This window comes from Salmo salar, chromosome 03 (assembly GCF_965601325.2).
Source record: "Salmo salar chromosome 03, fSalSal1, whole genome shotgun sequence".
Classification (NCBI taxonomy): Eukaryota; Metazoa; Chordata; class Actinopteri; order Salmoniformes; family Salmonidae; genus Salmo; species Salmo salar.
The window spans coordinates 1,198,002-1,215,616 of record NC_138293.1 but is presented as its reverse complement, the minus strand read 5'-3'; the positions used below and the strand labels follow the sequence as shown (position 1 = coordinate 1,215,616).

The 17,615-nt window shown below is 43.5% G+C and overlaps 1 protein-coding gene across 1 annotated transcript; it reads left to right on the top strand.

Annotated features, from left to right (window-relative positions):
• Window positions 1–85: 85 nt before the first annotated feature.
• Window positions 86–12,406, top strand: LOC106597466 (chemokine XC receptor 1). The gene is made up of 5 exons (XM_045714365.2): window positions 86–181; window positions 449–666; window positions 1,685–1,842; window positions 2,759–3,037; window positions 9,897–12,406. The coding sequence occupies exons 2-5, from the start codon at window positions 489–491 to the stop codon at window positions 10,413–10,415; spliced, it is 1,134 nt and encodes a 377-aa protein (XP_045570321.1). The 5' UTR covers window positions 86–181; window positions 449–488; the 3' UTR covers window positions 10,416–12,406.
• The last annotated feature ends 5,209 nt before the right edge of the window (window positions 12,407–17,615 follow it).

The following is a 17,615-nucleotide window of genomic DNA, read 5'->3' as shown; positions in this document are numbered from 1 at the left end:
CTAAATGTGAAACTGAGGTGAAAATGAGGAACAACACAGTCTGTCCATTTATCCATGTTTGACTAAATGTGAAACTGAGGTGAAAATGAGGAACAACACATAGGGTTTCCACGCCACCCTAGAACAGTGGTTAACAGTTTTCTCACTAACAGCATCTTAACACTGAGAACCGGTTCACATGGTAGGTTGATGTTAACATTATTATGTTATTATAGAGAGGCTATCAATATGTGGCTATCTAAATCACCTCTATTCTCTGGGATCTGTACTGTAGTGGCTCTCTGTCATTCTGTAGTATAAATCTCCTCTATTCTCTGTGATCTGTACTGTAGTGGCTCTCTGTCATTCTGTAGTATAAATCTCCTCTATTCTCTGTGATCTGTACTGTAGTGGCTCTCTGTCATTCTGTAGTATAAATCACCTCTATTCTCTGTGATCTGTACTGTAGTGGCTCTCTGTCATTCTATAGTATAAATCACGTCGCAGAGATGAACCTGAGTGAGTCCTGGAAGATCATGGTGAATGAGACCAGCTCTGTGAATGACAGCGACTACACTTATGAAGAATATGGTGATAAACATTTAATCCTGCTGTGTGACGAGGTCGGAGGGTTAGAAGAGGTCACTGCTGGTTGCTTCCTGGTCATCTTCCTCCTCAGTGTCACAGGTAACATATCAGTCAATGCTTTCGGTCAACGGATGAAACCTAGTGAATACCACCTATTAAAACAAAACAATGTGTATTAATATCTTTATCCCACTAGGTAATGAACTGTTATTGTCCTGTGCTGTCTAGGTAACAGTATGTTCTGTGTTGTCTAGGTAATGAACTGTTATTGTCCTGTGTTGTCTAGGTAACGGTATGTTCTGTGTTGTCTAGGTAATGAACTGTTATTGTCCTGTGTTGTCTAGGTAATGAACTGTTATTGTTCTGTGTTGTCTAGGTAATGAACTGTTATTGTCCTGTGTTGTCTAGGTAATGAACTGTTATTGTTCTGTGTTGTCTAGGTAATGAACTGTTATTGTTCTGTGTTGTCTAGGTAACGGTATGTTCTGTGTTGTCTAGGTAATGAACTGTTATTGTTCTTTGTTGTCTAGGTAATGAACTGTTATTGTCCTGTGTTGTCTAGGTAATGAACTGTTATTGTCCTGTGTTGTCTAGGTAATGAACTGTTATTGTCCTGTGTTGTCTATGTAATGAACTGTTATTGTCCTGTGTTGTCTAGGTAATGAACTGTTATTGTTCTGTGTTGTCTAGGTAACGGTATGTTCTGTGTTGTCTAGGTAATGAACTGTTATTGTTCTGTGTTGTCTAGGTAATGAACTGTTATTGTCCTGTGTTGTCTAGGTAATGAACTCTTATTGTCCTGTGTTGTCTAGGTAATGAACTGTTATTGTTCTGTGTTGTCTAGGTAACGGTATGTTCTGTGTTGTCTAGGTAATGAACTGTTATTGTCTAGGTAATGGTATGTTTTGTGTTGTCTAGTTAACAGTATGTTCTGTGTTGTCTAGGTAACGGTGTGTTCTGTGTTGTCTAGTTAACGGTATGTTCTGTGTTGTCTAGTTAACGGTGTGTTGTCTAGTTAACGGTGTGTTGTCTAGTTAACGGTGTGTTGACTAGTTAACGGTGTGTTGTCTATTTAACGGTGTGTTCTGAAGTTAACAGTATGTTTTGTGTTGTCTAGGTAACGGATTGTTGCTGGTTGCCTTGTGTCGTTATGAGGACCTAAGGAGGGTCACCAACCTGTTCATCCTCAACCTGTTGTTCTCTGACCTCCTGTTTACCCTGACCCTGCCCTTCTGGGCCGTCTACCAAATCTCCCACTGGATGTTCGGTGACCTGGTGGGTATGACCAAACCTAACCTCTGACCTTTAACCTCTAACCCTAAACCTAACCTCTAACTCTTAAGGAACTTTAAGGAAATTAAACATTTGCCACTTTAATAATGTCTCCGTATCTTGCAATACTCATCAATCAAATGTATTTATAAAGCCCTTCTTACGCCAGCTGATGTCACAAAGTGCTGTACAGAAACCCAGCCTAAAACCCCAAACAGCAAGCAATGCAGGTGTAGAAGCACGGTGGCTAGGAAAAACTCCCTAGAAAGGCCAGAACCTAGGAAGAAACCTAGAGAGGAACCAGGCTATGAGGGGTGGCCAGTCCTCTTCTGGCTGTGCAGGGTGGATATTATAACAGAACATGGCCAAGATGTTCAAACGTTCATAGATGACCAGCAGGGTCAAATAATAATAATCACAGTGGTTGTAGAGGCTGCAACAGGTCAGCACCTCAGGAGTAAATGTCAGTTGGCTTTTCATAGCCGATCATCCTAACCTAACCTCATTCCAACCTAACCCCAACCTCTAACCCTAAACTCTGATCTCTAACCCTAACCTCTGACCTCTGATCTCTAACCCTAACCTCTGACCCTAACCCTAACCTCTGACTCATAACCCTAACCTCTAACCCCTAACCTCTGACCCTAACCCTAACCTCTGATCTCTAACCCTAACCTCTGACCTCTAACCCTAACCTCTGACCTCTAACCCTAACCTCTGACCCCTAACCCTAAACTTTAACCCTAACCTCTAACCCTAACCTCTGAGCTCTAACCCTAACCTCTGACCTCTAACCCTAACCTCTGACTTCTAACCCTAACCTCTGACCTCTAACCCTAACCTTTAACCCTAACCTCTAACCCTAACCTCTGATCTCTAACACAAACCTCTGAACCCTAACCCTAACCTCTGACCCCAGGCCTGTAAGCTGTTGACAGGGGCATACTTCACCGGTCTCTACAGCAGTATGATGCTGCTCACCTCCATGACGGTGTACCGCTGTGTAATAGTCGTCGCGTCCCGCTGGACCGCCGTTCCCCGGAGACGACTGAGGTACGCATTGGCCGCCTGCACGGCATCATGGGTAGTCAGCCTGGCCGCCTCCCTCAGTGATGTCATAGCCTCCCAGGTACAGGAAGTGGAAAACGGGACAAGAATATTCACCTGTGAGGTCTTACCTGGAACTACGGACGAGGAGGTGGGTTACAGTAACGTAGAACAAAAGAGAAATGTCCGCTCACTGTTTACTGCTCCTAGTAGGGATCTTTGTTTAAGCGTTCAGTGATACACATTTCCACTGACATGGTCTTTATATGTACTTTGTGTTTCAGTAAACAGTGAGCGGACATTCCTGTTTCTAATTGTGTCCAGCTCCTTTTCCAATGTTGGATATTTCATATATAACCCCTCTCTCTCTCTCTCTGTCCCCCAGAAGCTGGATACTCATATATAACCTCTCTCTCTCTCTCTCTCTCTCTCTCTCTCTCTCTCTCTCTCTCTCTCTCTCTCTCTCTCTCTCTCTCTCTCTCTGTGTCTCTGTGTCTCTGTCTCTCTCTCTCTCTCTGGATATTCATATATCTACCTCTCTCTGTTCCCCAGAAGCTGGATTTAATTTTTTATTATTTTTATGGGGCTTTGGTGACAAAACGGATGGCACTGTGATAGACTGCATCCATTTTGCTGAGTCGACTGTTGGAGGCTATTTTGTAAATGACATCACCGATGTCAAGGATCGGTAGGATAGTCAGTTTTACGAGGGTATGTTTGGCAGCGTGAGTGAAGGAGGCTTTGCTGCGAAATAGGAAGCCAATTCTAGATTTAATTTTGGATTGGAGATGCTTAATGTGAGTCTGGAAGGAGAGTTTACAGTCTAACCAGACACCTAGGTATTTATAGTTGTCCACATATTCTAAGTCAGAACTGTCCAGAGTAGTGATGCTAGTCGGGCCGGAGTGTCACCCCCTTTGACGAGGACCGTGGCCGCTTTCCAATCTTTAGAAATCTCAGACAATACGAAAGAGTCGTTGAACAGAGTAGTAATAGAGGTTGCAACAATGGCGGCAGATAATTTTGGGAAGAGAGGGTCCAGATTGTCTAGCCCGGCTGATTTGTAGGGGTCCAGATTTTGCAGCTCTGTGTCCCAGAACTTTTTGGAGTTTGTGCTACAGGATGCACATTTCTGTTTGAAAAGCTAGCCTTTGCATATATGAAGGGCACTCTTCGGCTTTTGCTGTATGATTGATGAGAAACTCCATATTGCAAATGTATGATCCCTTACTAGACGTCCGCGAATGTTTGTAAAATTTGCCGATGGCGACAGGCTGTGCACCGGGGCCAGATCTTCCGGGAAGTCATCGAACGGTCTCTCGAACATTCGGTTTCCGTTTTATAAAATGTTCACATTTTGGTCATTTTCCGCTGTCCCGGTAAATTCCAGCAGATGGAGAATGGAATCTTATTGCAAATGTACAAAACATCACCAATCATGACATGGCCATTTCTCCTAAATGGAAAAGACTTCAAAGACGAAACTTGGTGAGCGTAGGTTTGGCATAATGGGCAGTTAGCCCCGAACAAAATGGCATCGAGGCCTCAACGCTTTTTGAGTTAAGGCCATTTTTCTGGGATTAAAGGTCAAAAACGAAAATATAGCGCTAATTTGACCGCTTCATGTCAAAGTACATGAACCTACGGTGTCAGGAAAAAAGAACCAGACATTTATCTATCATCATTTAAGAGAAATCGTATAATGTACAATTGGTGATGCTCAAAGAAAAGTGTTTTTTTTTTTCAAAAAAGTTACAGATCCAGTTGCGGCATGTTCAGATTAATCCGTTAAGGTTGGTTTTGGGAACTCTACATGATTTCTGTGATTTTCTGAAATAACACTCAATCATTCAACCCTCTGTATATAAGTCAGTTCTTAACGTAAAGACTTAAAACTCAAAATTCTGTAAGAGCCTACCCCAAGAAGGATATGTGTTCACTTTCAGCTTCCTGTGTCAACCGGAAGTGCCTTAAATTGGGGTCATAGGGGCTGTTTTGAAAGGTTAAAAAGGTTACATCTTTCCAAAACTTCATATGTGTGATTAGGCAACCCTCATGAACTGTAAATCAGTCATTTCTCCCAACAGATGTCAAAGAAAAGCTCACACACAATCACAGCAAGGACGGAGTGACATAGTGTGGGGCTTACAGACACACAGAGCCTGCAATAGTTACCTTTGTTCAAACTATCAAAGAACCATCAGACCTAGAGCTCACAATCTTTAGAAACCTGTTCTAGACCTCAAGTCGGTAGTGCACGGTGAGTTATGTGGCTCTAGAAGGTTCTCCGACTGAGAAACAGCCTCGTACATTTGCAATAACTTCAATTCATTTTGACCATCACGAAAATGACAACATTTAGAAAAGTCCCAGAGTTGCAAGACTAGGTGCATTGAAACTGCCTTGGCCCATAGAGATGGACGTTTCTGTCCGATAGCTCATTCAAGGACCCCATAGCAATGCTGGGAAAATGTGGATTTTCAGCATCAATTAAGATCGCTGCTCGGGCTCCAAATGACCTATCGAGCCGAAACTTGGGATTCGGGGTCGCCTCAGCTAGGCCTACACATAATGTCAGAACTGGACCCACAACTAGAACGTAACTACGTGTTTTATGTTTTTATTATGGTTTAACCTGTCTGGGCTAGGCGGGACGAATTCGTCCCACCTACGCAACAGATTTTCAAATACATTAAAAATGCTATTACTTCAATTTCTCAAACATATGACTATTTTACAGCTATTTAAAGACAAGACTCTCGTTAATCTAACCACACTGTCCGATTTCAAAAAGGCTTTACAACGAAAGCAAAACATTAGATTATGTCAGCAGAGTACCCAGCCAGTAATAATCAGACACCCATTTTTCAAGCTAGCATATAATGTCACAAAAACCCAGAAGACAGCTAAATGCAGCACTAACCTTTGATGATCTTCATCAGATGACAACCCTAGGACATTATGTTATACAATACATGCATGTTTTGTTCAATCAAGTTCATATTTATATCAAAAACCAGCTTTTTACATTAGCATGTGACGTTCAGAACTAGCATACCCCCCGCAAACTTCCGGGGAATTGGCTAACATTTTACTAAATTACTCACGATAAACGTTCACAAAAAGCATAACAATTATTTTAAGAATTATAGATACAGAACTCCTCTATGCACTCGATATGTCCGATTTTAACCTGTTAGGGCTAGGGGGCAGCATTGACACGGCTGGATAAAAAACATACCCGATTTAATCTGGTTACCACTCCTACTCAGTAACTAGAATATGCATATACTTATTACATATGGATAGAAAACACCCTAAATTTTCTAAAACTGTTTGAATGGTGTCTGTGAGTATAACAGAACTCAAATGGCAGGTCAAAACCTGAGAGATTCCTTTACAGGAAGTGGCCTGTCTGACCATTTCTGGAACTTCTTTGCCATCTCTATCATTTACTAAGGATCTCTGCTCTAACGTGACACTTCCCACGTCGTCCATAGGCTCTCATAGCCCGGGAAAAAAGAGAATGTCGTCATTCCAGCCCCAGGCTGAAACACATTATCGCCTTTCTCAAGTGGCCCATCAAGAGACAGTAGCTTATGCGCGTGACCCCGACCGCCCCCGCCTTTGGGATTTTTTCCTCTGTTTGCCGAAAAGGAGATTCCCTGTCGGAATTTTACCGCTTTTCTACGAGAAAAATGACGTAAAAATTGATTTTAAACAGCGGTTGACATGCTTCGACGTACGGCAATTGAATACTTTGAATTTTATTGTCAGGAATTGCGCCAAGCGCGCGACACTTCTTTACTATTTCGGATAGTGTCTGGAACGCACGAACAAAACGTCGCTATTCGGATATAACGATGGATTATTTTGGACCAAACCAACATTTGTTATTGAAGTAGACGTCCTGGGTGTGCATTCTGACGAAGACAACAAAAGGTAATGACATTTTTATAATAGTAAATATGATTATGGTGAGTGCTAAACTTGCCGGGTGTCTAAATAGCGAGCCCGTGATGCCTGGGCTATATACTTAGAATATTGCAAAATGTGCTTTCACCAAAAAGCTATTTTAAAATCGGACATATCGAGTGCATAGAGGAGGTCTGTATCTATAATTCTTAAAATAATTGTTATGCTTTTTGTGAACGTTTATCGTGAGTAATTTAGTAAAATGTTAGCGAATTCCCCGTAAGTTTGCGGGGGGTATGCTAGTTCTGAACGTCACATGCTAATGTAAAAAGCTGGTTTTTGATATAAATATGAACTTGATTGAACAAAACATGCATGTATTGTATAACATAATGTCCTAGGGTTGTCATCTGATGAAGATCATCAAAGGTGAGTGCTGCATTTAGCTGTCTTCTGGGTTTTGGTGACATTATATGCTGGCTTGAAAAATGGGTCTGATTATTTCTGGCTTGGTACTCTGCTGACATAATCTAATGTTTTGCTTTCGTTGTAAAGCCTTTTTGAAATCGGACAGTGTGGTTAGATTAACGAGAGTCTTATCTTTAAATGGCTGTAAAATAGTCATATGTTTGAGAAATTGAAGTAATAGGATTTTGAAGATTTTGAAAATCGCGCCACAGGCTGGCAGTGGATGTTACGTAGGTGGGACGAATTCGTCCCGCCGGTCCCATAGAGGTTAAAATAGCTTTTTGGTGAAAGCACATTTTGCAATATTCTAAGTACATAGCCCAGGCATCACGGGCTCGCTATTTAGACACCCGGCAAGTTTAGCACTCACCATAATCATATTTACTATTATAAAAGTTTGATTACCTTTTGTTGTCTTCGTCAGAATGCACTCCCAGGACGTCTACTTCAATAACAAATGTTGGTTTGGTCCAAAATAATCCATCGTTATATCCGAATAGCGGCGTTTTGTTCATGCGTTCCAGACACTATCCGAAGTGGTAAAGAAGTGTCGCGCGCATGGCGCAATTCGTGACAATAAAATTCTAAATATTCCATTACCGTACTTCGAAGCATGTCAACCGCTGTTTAAAATCAATTTTTACGCCATTTTTCTCGTAGAAAAGCGATAATATTCCGACAGGGAATCTCCTTTTCGGCAAACAGAGGAAAAAATCACAAAGGCGGGGGCGGTCGGGTCACGCTCATAAGCCCAGAGTCCCTTGATCGGCCACTTGAGAAAGGCGATAATGTGTTTCAGCCTGGGGCTGGAATGACGACATTCTGTTTTTTCCCGGGCTCTGAGCGCCTATGGACGACGTAGGAAGTGTCACGTTAGAGCAGAGATCCTTAGTAAAAGATAGAGATGGAAAAGAAGTTCAAGAAATGGTCAGACAGGCCACTTCCTGTAAAGGAATCTCTCAGGTTTTGACCTGCCATTTGAGTTCTGTTATACTCACAGACACCATTCAAACAGTTTTAGAAACTTTAGGGTGTTTTCTATCCATATGTAATAAGTATATGCATATTCTAGTTACTGGGTAGGAGTGGTAACCAGATTAAATCGGGTACGTTTTTTATCCAGCCGTGAAAATACTGCCCCTAGCCCTAACAGGCTATTAGACAATGCATGCATTTTTAGTTCTATCAAGTTCATATTTATATCCAAAAACAGCGTTTTACTATGGCATTGATGTTGAGGAAATCGTTTCCCTCCAATAACCGGCAGTCAAGTCAGCACCACAAATTAAATAATTAAAATTAGAAAACATTGGTAAAATATTATATTGTCATTTAAAGAATTATAGATTTACATCTCTTGAACACAATCAACTTGCCAGATTTAAAAATAACCTTACTGGGAAATCACACTTTGCAATAATCTGAGCACTGCGCCCAGAAAACTATGCTTTGCTATACAGACAAACGGCCATGTTGGAGAGATCTAAAATCGAAAATACTATGTAAATAATCCATTACCTTTGATTCTCTTCATCAGATGTCACTTCCAGGAATCCCAGGTCCATAACGAATGTAGTTTTGTTCAAAAAAGCTCATCATTTATATCCAAAAAGATCCGTGTTGTTAGCACATGATCTAAGCCAGCCGGACTTCTCGTTATGAACGAGGGGAAAAAATATATTTACGTTCGTTCAAACATGTCAAACGTTGTATAGCATAAATCATTAGTGCCTTTTTTAACCAGAACATGAATAATATACAAGGTGGACGAATGCATTCTCTTTTATAACGTATTGGAACGAGGGTACCCAACATGAACTCGCGCGCCAGAGTCTAATCGGCCATCACCGTTCCATGGCTCTTGTTCGGTCAGATCTCACAGTAAAAGACTCAAAACACTTTGTAAAGGCTGGTGACATCTAGTGGAAGCAATAGGAAGTGCCAAAACATTAATCAACCCCTGTGTGTTTCAATGGCATAGGCTTAAAGGTAATTCAACACATCAGGTATCCACTTCCTGTCAGAAAATGTCTCAGGGTTTTGCCTGCCAAATGAGTTCTGTTATACTCACAGACACCATTCAAACAGTTTTAGAAACTTTAGGGTGTTTTCTATCCATATATAATAAGTATATGCATATTCTAGTTACTGGGTAGGATTAGTAACCAGATTAAATCGGGTACGTTTTTTTATCCAGCCGTGAAAATACTGCCCCCTAGCCCCAACAGGTTAAGCTCGGTGAGGTCTCTGCATGTGTGGGGGGTGGGACAAGGGGCTTTCTGAGACATGTTGAGCAGGACTTGGGGCTGCGCAGTATAATAAAACAATGAGAGCAGCCCTAAACAACAGTATACAAGGCATATTGACATTAGAGAGGCATAAAGCAATCACAGGTGTTGATTTTGAGAGCTAAGACAACAACGGGTAAGACAACAACGGGTAAATGGCGATGAATGGGCAGAGAGGGAAAGTTACCTACACATGGGGCATGAGTTCGAGAATGGGGCCTACAGATAAACAAAATTAAGTACCGATATTCTCTCTCTCTCTCTCTCTCTCTCTCTCTCTCTCTCTCTGTGTCCCCCAGAAGCTGGATACTCATATATAACCTCTCTCTCCCCCAACAGCTGGGCTACCACCTGCAGGTGTTCCTGCTCTTCGTCCTCCCTCTAATCATCATCATCCTCTGCTACAGTGCCATTCTCAGAACGGTCCTGGTAACTGCGACCAGGAGACGACACCGCACAGTGCTGGTGGTCTTCTGTATCGTGGTTGCGTTCTTCGTCTGCTGGGCGCCGTACAACCTATTCATGTTCGTCTCGTCCGTCTACACACCTGTAGACTGTGGGGTCAAGGAGCGGCTGCATGTCGTGTACGTTGTGTGTCATATTGTGGCCTACGCCCACTGCTTCCTGAACCCTGCTCTCTACATGCTGTCTCACTCCTTCAGACGACATCTCTGGTCGCTGTTGTGCTGTCTGATGGGGGAGGAGAGGGGAGGGCAGGGGGGAGGAGGGGAGAGGAGTGTGGGACACAGTTCATCCAATGTCACCTCTAGACCAAAAGGACCAGCTTTGGTGCTTCAGGACCCTAGAGAGAATAACTATACAGCTACATGGACGGAGCTAAGATCGGAGCAGGAATGAACTATGGAACTTCCTCAATGACCTTCTATTGACCTTCTATCCTGCCCTTTCTAATGGTTAAAAAAAAGGCCATGTTTAAAGGATCTGAGGAATGAGGAAGTGAGATTAGCCCAACCCTAACCCAAGCTACTATATTATCAATGGTGGATGTAAAACTGTAAAGAAATGCTATGTGTGGTTTGTGGTGGTATGCTGAGTAAATAAAAAGCTGTGTGTGCAGAAGCAGCAGATGTGTTTAATTTGCCTGTGGCTTGGGTTAGGGTTAGACTGGATCTGTCTAGATGCTGGCTTGGGTTAGGGTTAGGGTTAGACTGGATCTGTCTGGATGCTGGCTTGGGTTAGGGTTAGACTGGATCTGTCTAGATGCTGGCTTGGGTTAGGGTTAGACTGGATCTGTCTAGATGCTGGCTTGGGTTAGGGTTAGGGTTAGACTGGACCTGTCTAGATGCTGGCTTGGGTTAGGGTTAGGGTTAGACTGGGTCTGTCTAGATGCTGGCTTGGGTTAGGGTTAGGGTTAGACTGGATCTGTCTAGATGCTGGCTTGGGTTTGGGTTAGGGTTAGACTGGATCTGTCTAGATGCTGGCTTGGGTTAGGGTTAGGGTTAGACTGGATCTGTCTAGATGCTGGCTTGGGTTAGGGTTAGGGTTAGACTGGATCTGTCTAGATGCTGGCTTGGGTTAGGGTTAGGGTTAGACTGGATCTGTCTAGATGCTGGCTTGTGTTAGGGTTAGGGTTAGGGTTAGACTGGATCTGTCTGGATACTGGCTTGGGTTATGGTTACGGTTAGACTGGATCTGTCTAGATGCTGGCTTGGGTTAGGGTTAGGGTTAGACTGGATCTGTCTGGATGCTGGCTTGGGTTAAGGTTAGGGTTAGACTGGACCTGTCTAGATGCTGGCTTGGGTTAGGGTTAGACTGGATCTGTCTAGATGCTGTCTTGGGTTAGGGTTAGACTGGGTCTGTCTAGATCCTGGCTTGGGTTAGGGTTAGGGTTAGACTGGATCTGTCTGGATGCTGGCTTGGGTTAGGGTTAGGGTTAGACTAGACCTGTCTAGATGCTGGCTTGGGTTAGGGTTAGGGTTAGACTGGATCTGTCTAGATGCTGGCTTGGGTTACGGTTAGGGTTAGACTGGATCTGTCTAGATGCTGGCTTGGGTTAGGGTTAGGGTTAGACTAGACCTGTCTAGATGCTGGCTTGGGTTAGGTTTAGGGTTAGACTGGACCTGTCTAGATTCTGTCTCAGGTTTAGGGTTAGAGTGAACCTGTCTAGATTCTGGCTTGGATTAGGTTTAGGGTTACACTGGACCTGTCTAGATGCTGGCTTGTGTTAGGTTTAGGGTTAGACTAGACCTGTCTAGATGCTGGCTTGGGTTAGGTTTAGGGTTAGACTGGACCTGTCTGGATGCTGGCTTGGGTGAGGTTTAGGGTTAGGCTGGACCTGTCTGGATGCTGGCTTGGGTTAGGTTTAGGGTTAGACTAGACCTGTCTAGATGCTGGCTTGGGTTAGGTTTAGGGTCAGACTAGACCTTTCTAGATGCTGGCTTGGGCCATGTTTATAGCTTTGGATCTGAGGAATGAGGAAGTGAGATTAGCCAAAACAAAAACATTTGAATCCCTGATTATGATTCTGTGATACACAGAATGTGAACACTGTGTTCAGTCCAGAAATGATTCTGTGAATAAGTCTATGCTATCTTCATACAATATGAAGACAATAAAATAAATATTTTTAATGTTGAATATGTGAAATACTATATTATCAATGGTGGATGTAAAACTGTAAAGAAATGCTATGTGTGGTTTGTGGTGGTATGCTGACTAAATAAAAAGCTGTGTGTGCAGAAGTAGCAATGTGTTTTTTTGCCTTTGGCTTGGGTTAGGGTTAAACTGAATCTGTCTAGATGCTGGCTTGGGTTAGGGTTAGGGTTAGACTGGATCTGTGTAGATGCTGGCTTGGGTTAGGGTTAGACTGGGTCTGTCTGGATGCTGGCTTGGGTTAGGGTTAGACTGGATCTGTCTGGATGCTGGCTTGGGTTAGGGTTAGACTGGATCTGTCTAGATGCTGGCTTGGGTTAGGGTTAGACTGGATCTGTCTGGATGCTGGCTTGGGTTAGGGTTAGGGTTAGACTAGACCTGTCTGGATTCTGGCTTGGGTTAGGTTTAGGGTTAGACTAGACCTGTCTGGATGCTGGCTTGGGTTAGGTTTAAGGTTAGACTAGACCTGTCTAGATGCTGGCTTGGGTTAGGTTTAGGGTTAGACTAGACCTGTCTAGATGCTGGCTTGGGTTAGGTTTAGGGTTAGACTAGACCTGTCTAGATGCTGGCTTGGGTTAGGTTTAGGGTTAGGGTTAGAGTAGACCTGTCTGGATACTGGCTTGGGTTAGGTTTAGGGTTAGGCTGGACCTGTCTGGGTGCTGGCTTGGGTTAGGGTTAGGCTGGACCTGTCTGGATGCTGGCTTGGGTTAGGGTTAAGCTTGACCTGTCTGGACGCTGGCTTGGGTTAGGGTTAGGCTGGACTTGTCTGGACGCTGGCTCGGGTTAGGTTTAGGATTAGGCTGGACCTGTATGGACGCTGTCTTGGGTTAGGGTTAGGGTTAGGCTGGACCTGTATGGATACTGGCTTGGGTTAGGTTTAGGGTTAGGCTGGACCTATCTGGACGCTGGCTTGGGATAGGGTTAGGCTGGACCTGTCTGGATGCTGGCTTGGGTTAGGTTTAGGATTAGGCTGGACCTGTATGGACGCTGTCTTGGGTTAGGGTTAGGCTGGACCTGTCTGGATGCTGGCTTGGGTTAGACTGGACCTGTCTGGATGCTGGATTGAGTTAGGTTTAGGATTAGGCTGGACCTGTATGGACGCTGTCTTGGTTTAGGGTTAGGCTGGACCTGTCTGGATGCTGACTTGGGTTAGAGTAGACCTGCCTGGATGCTGGATTGGGTTAGGGTTAGGCTGGACCTGTCTGGATGCTGGCTTGGGTTAGGGTTAGGCTGGACCTGTCTGGATGCTGGCTTGGGTTAGGGTTAAGCTTGACCTGTCTGGACACTGTCTTGGGTTAGGGTTAGGCTGGACTTGTCTGGATGCTGGCTTGGGTTAGGGTTATGCTGGACCTGTCTGGGTGCTGGCTTGGGTTAGGGTTAGGCTGGACCTGTCTGGATGCTGGCTTGGGTTAGATTAGACCTGTCTGGGTGCTGGCTTGGGTTAGGGTTAGGCTGGACCTGTCTGGATGCTGGCTTGGGTTAGATTAGACCTGTCTGGATGCTGGCTTGGGTTAGGGTTAGGCTGGACCTGTCTGGATGCTGGCTTGGGTTAGGGTTAAGCTTGACCTGTCTGGACACTGTCTTGGGTTAGGGTTAGGCTGGACTTGTCTGGATGCTGGCTTGGGTTAGGGTTATGCTGGACCTGTCTGGGTGCTGGCTTGGGTTAGGGTTAGGCTGGACCTGTCTGGATGCTGGCTTGGGTTAGATTAGACCTGTCTGGGTGCTGGCTTGGGTTAGGGTTAGGCTGGACCTGTCTGGGTGCTGGCTTGGGTTAGGGTTAGGCTGGACCTGTCTGGATGCTGGCTTGGGTTAGATTAGACCTGTCTGGATACTGGATTGGGTTAGGGTTAGGCTGGACCTGTCTTGACGCTGGCTTGGGTTAGGGTTAGGCTTGACCTGTCTGGACACTGGATTTGGGTTAGATTTAGTGTTAGGCTGGACCTATCTGGATGCTGGCTTGGGTTAGGGTTATTTCTTTTTGATACTGTTGCAAAGCTAACTAAAAAGCAGCATTCCACAAGAAAGGATGGCTTTCACTTCAGCAGTGATAAATTCATGAACTTCTTTGACGAAAAGATCATGATCATTAGAAAGCAAATTACAGACTCCTCTTTAAATCTGCATATTTCTCCAAAGCTCAGTTGTCCTGAGTCTGCACAACACTGCCAGGACCACGGATCAAGGGACACACTCAAGTTTTTAATACTATATCTCTTGACACATTGATGAAAATAGTCTTGGCTTCTAAACCTTCAAGCTGCATACGGCACCCTATTCCAACTAAACTACTGAAAGAGCTGCTTCCTGTTCTTGGCCCTCCTATGTTGAACATAATAAACGGCTCCCTATCATCCGGATGTGTACCAAACTCACTAAAAGTGGCAGTAATAAAGCCTCTCTTGAAAAAGCCAAACCTTGATGCAGAAAATATAAAAAATGATCCGTGTATATCGAATCTCCCATTCCTCTCAACATTTTTTGAAAAAGCTGTTGTGCAGCAACTCACTGCCTTCCTGAAGACAAACAATGTATACGAAACACTTCAGTCTGGTTCTAGACCCCATCATAGCACTGAAACGGCACTTGTGAAGGTGGTAAATGACCTTTTAATGACGTCAGACCGAGGCTCTGCATCTGTCCTCGTGCTCCTCGATCTCAGTGCTGCTTTTAATACCATCGATCACTACATCCTTTTGGAGAGATTGGAAACCCAAATTGGTCTACACGGACAAGTTCTGGCCTGGTTTAGATCTTGTCTGTCGGAAAGATTTCAGTTTGTCTCTGTGGATGGTTTGTCTTCTGACAAATCAACTGTAAATTTCGGTGTTCCTCAAGGTTCTGTTTTAGGACCACTATTGTTTTCACTATATATTTTACCTCTTGGTGATGTCATTTGGAAACATAATGTTAACTTTCACTGCTATGCGGACGGTACACAGCTGTACATTTCGATGAAACATCATGAGGCCCCAAAATTGCCCTCCCTGAAAGCCTGTGTTTCAGATATAAGGAAGTGGATGGTGGCAAATGTTTTATTTATTTTTTAAACTTGAACAGAACAGAGATGATAGTTCTAGGTCCCAAGAAACAAAGAGATCTTCTGTTGGATCTGACAATTAATCTTGATGGTTGTACAGTCATCTCAAATAAAACTGTGAAGGACCTTGGCGTTACTCGGTGTTACTCGAATAGTCCCTGCGATATGCAACTTTTCAGGGAAATCAGGAACCAATACACGCAGTCAGTCAGGAAAGCAAAGGATAGCTTTTTCAAACAAAAATTTGCATCCTGTAGCTCTAACTCCAAAAAGTTTTGGGACACTGTAAAGTCCATGGAGAATAAGAGCACCTCCTCCCAGCTGCCCACTGCACTGAGGCTAGGTAACACTGTCACCACCAATAAATCCACGATAATCGAGAATTTCAATAAGCATTTCTCTACGACTGGCCATGCTTTCCTCCTGGCTACCCCTACCCCGGCAAAAAAGCTCCGCACCCCCCACAGCAACTTGCCCAAGCCTCCCCAGCTTCTCCTTCACCCAAATCCAGATAGCAGATGTTCTGAAAGAGCTGCAAAACCTGGACCCGTACAAATCATCTGGGCTAGACAATCTGGACCCTCTCTTTCTAAAATTGTCCTCCGCCATTGTTGCAACGCCTATTACAATTCTGTTCAACCTTTCTTTCGTATCATCAGAGATCCCTAAAGATTGGAAAGCTGCCGCGGTCATCCCCCTCTTCAAAGGGGGTGACACTCTAGACCCAAACTGTTATAGACCTACATCCATCCTGCCCTGACCTTCTAAAGTATTTGAAAGCCAAGTTAATAAACAGATCAGTGAACATTTTGAATCCCACTGCACCTTCTCCGCTGTGCAATCCGGTTTCCGAGCTGGTCACAGATGCACCTCAGCCATGCTGAAGGTACTAAACGATATCATAACCACCAATGATAAAAGACAGTACTGTGCAGCCGTCTTCATCGACCTTGCCAAGGCTTTCGACTCTGTCAATCACCGTATCCTTATCGGCAGACTCAACAACATTGGTTTCTCAAATGACTTCAGTGTTTCAATTCGGAGGTTGTCTGGACCTCTGGCAGTCTGTATTTATTTATTCATTTATTTCACCTTTATTTAACCAGGTAGGCAAGTTGAGAACAAGTTCTCATTTACAATTGCGACCTGGCCAAGATAAAGCTGTCACGTCCTGACCATAGAAAGCTTTTATTTTCTATGGTAGAGTAGGTCAGGGTGTGACAGGGGGTTTTGTCTAGTTTATGTATTTCTATGTTGGTTCTAGTTTATTTTTTCTATGTTGGGGTTTTGTCTAGTTTATGTATTTCTACGTTGGTTCTAGTTTCTTTTTTCTATGTTGTTTTTTTTGTATGATTCCCAATTAGAGGCAGCTGGTTATCGTTGTCTCTAATTGGGGATCATATTTTAGTGGTTGTTTTTCCCACCTGGTTGTTGTGGGAGATTATTTTGAGTAAGTGTATGTTGCACCCCTTCGTCACGGTTTGTTGTTTTGTTTATTAGTTTATTTGCATGTCTTGCATAGTTTCACAGTTTAAATAAAATGTGGAACGATACACACACTGTGCTTTGGTCTTCTTCATTATACGACAAACGTGACAAAAGCAAAGCAGTTCGACAACATACAACAACACAGAGTTACACATGGGGTAAAACAAACATACAGGTAATAATACAGTAGAAAAATAAGTCTATATAGAATGTGAGCAAATGAGGTGAGATAAGGGAGATAAAGGCAAAAAAAAGGCCATGGTGGCGAAGTAAATACAATTTAGCAAGTAAAACACTGGAATGGTAGATTTGCAGTGGAAGAATGTGCAATGTAGAAATAATGGGGAGCAAAGGAGCAAAATAAATAAATACTGTAGGGAATATTATTTATTTCACCTTTATTTAACCAGGTAGACTAGTTGAGAACAAGTCCTTTATTTAACCAGGTAGGCTAGTTGAGAACAAGTTCTCATTTGCAACTGTGACCTGGCCAAGATAAAGCGTAGCAATTCAACACATACAACAACACAGAGTTACACCTGGAATAAGCAAAACATACAGTCAATAATACAGTAGAACAAAAGAAAACAAAAAGTCTATATACAGTGAGTGCAAATGAGGTAAGTTAAGGCAATAAATAGGCCATGGTGGCGAAATAATTACAATATAGCAATTAAACACTGGAGTGATAGATGTGCAGAAGATGAATGTGCAAGTAGAGATACTGGGGTGCAAAGGAGCAAGATAAATAAATAAACACAGTATGGGGATGAGGTAGGTAGATAGATGGGCTGTTTTGTCACGTCCTGACCAGCAGAGGGCGTGGCAGGGGTGTGGCAGGGGTTTTGTGTGTGTGAATGGTTGTGTTGGTGATTGGGACACCCAATTAAAGGCAGGTGTGTTGAGTTGCCTTTGATTGG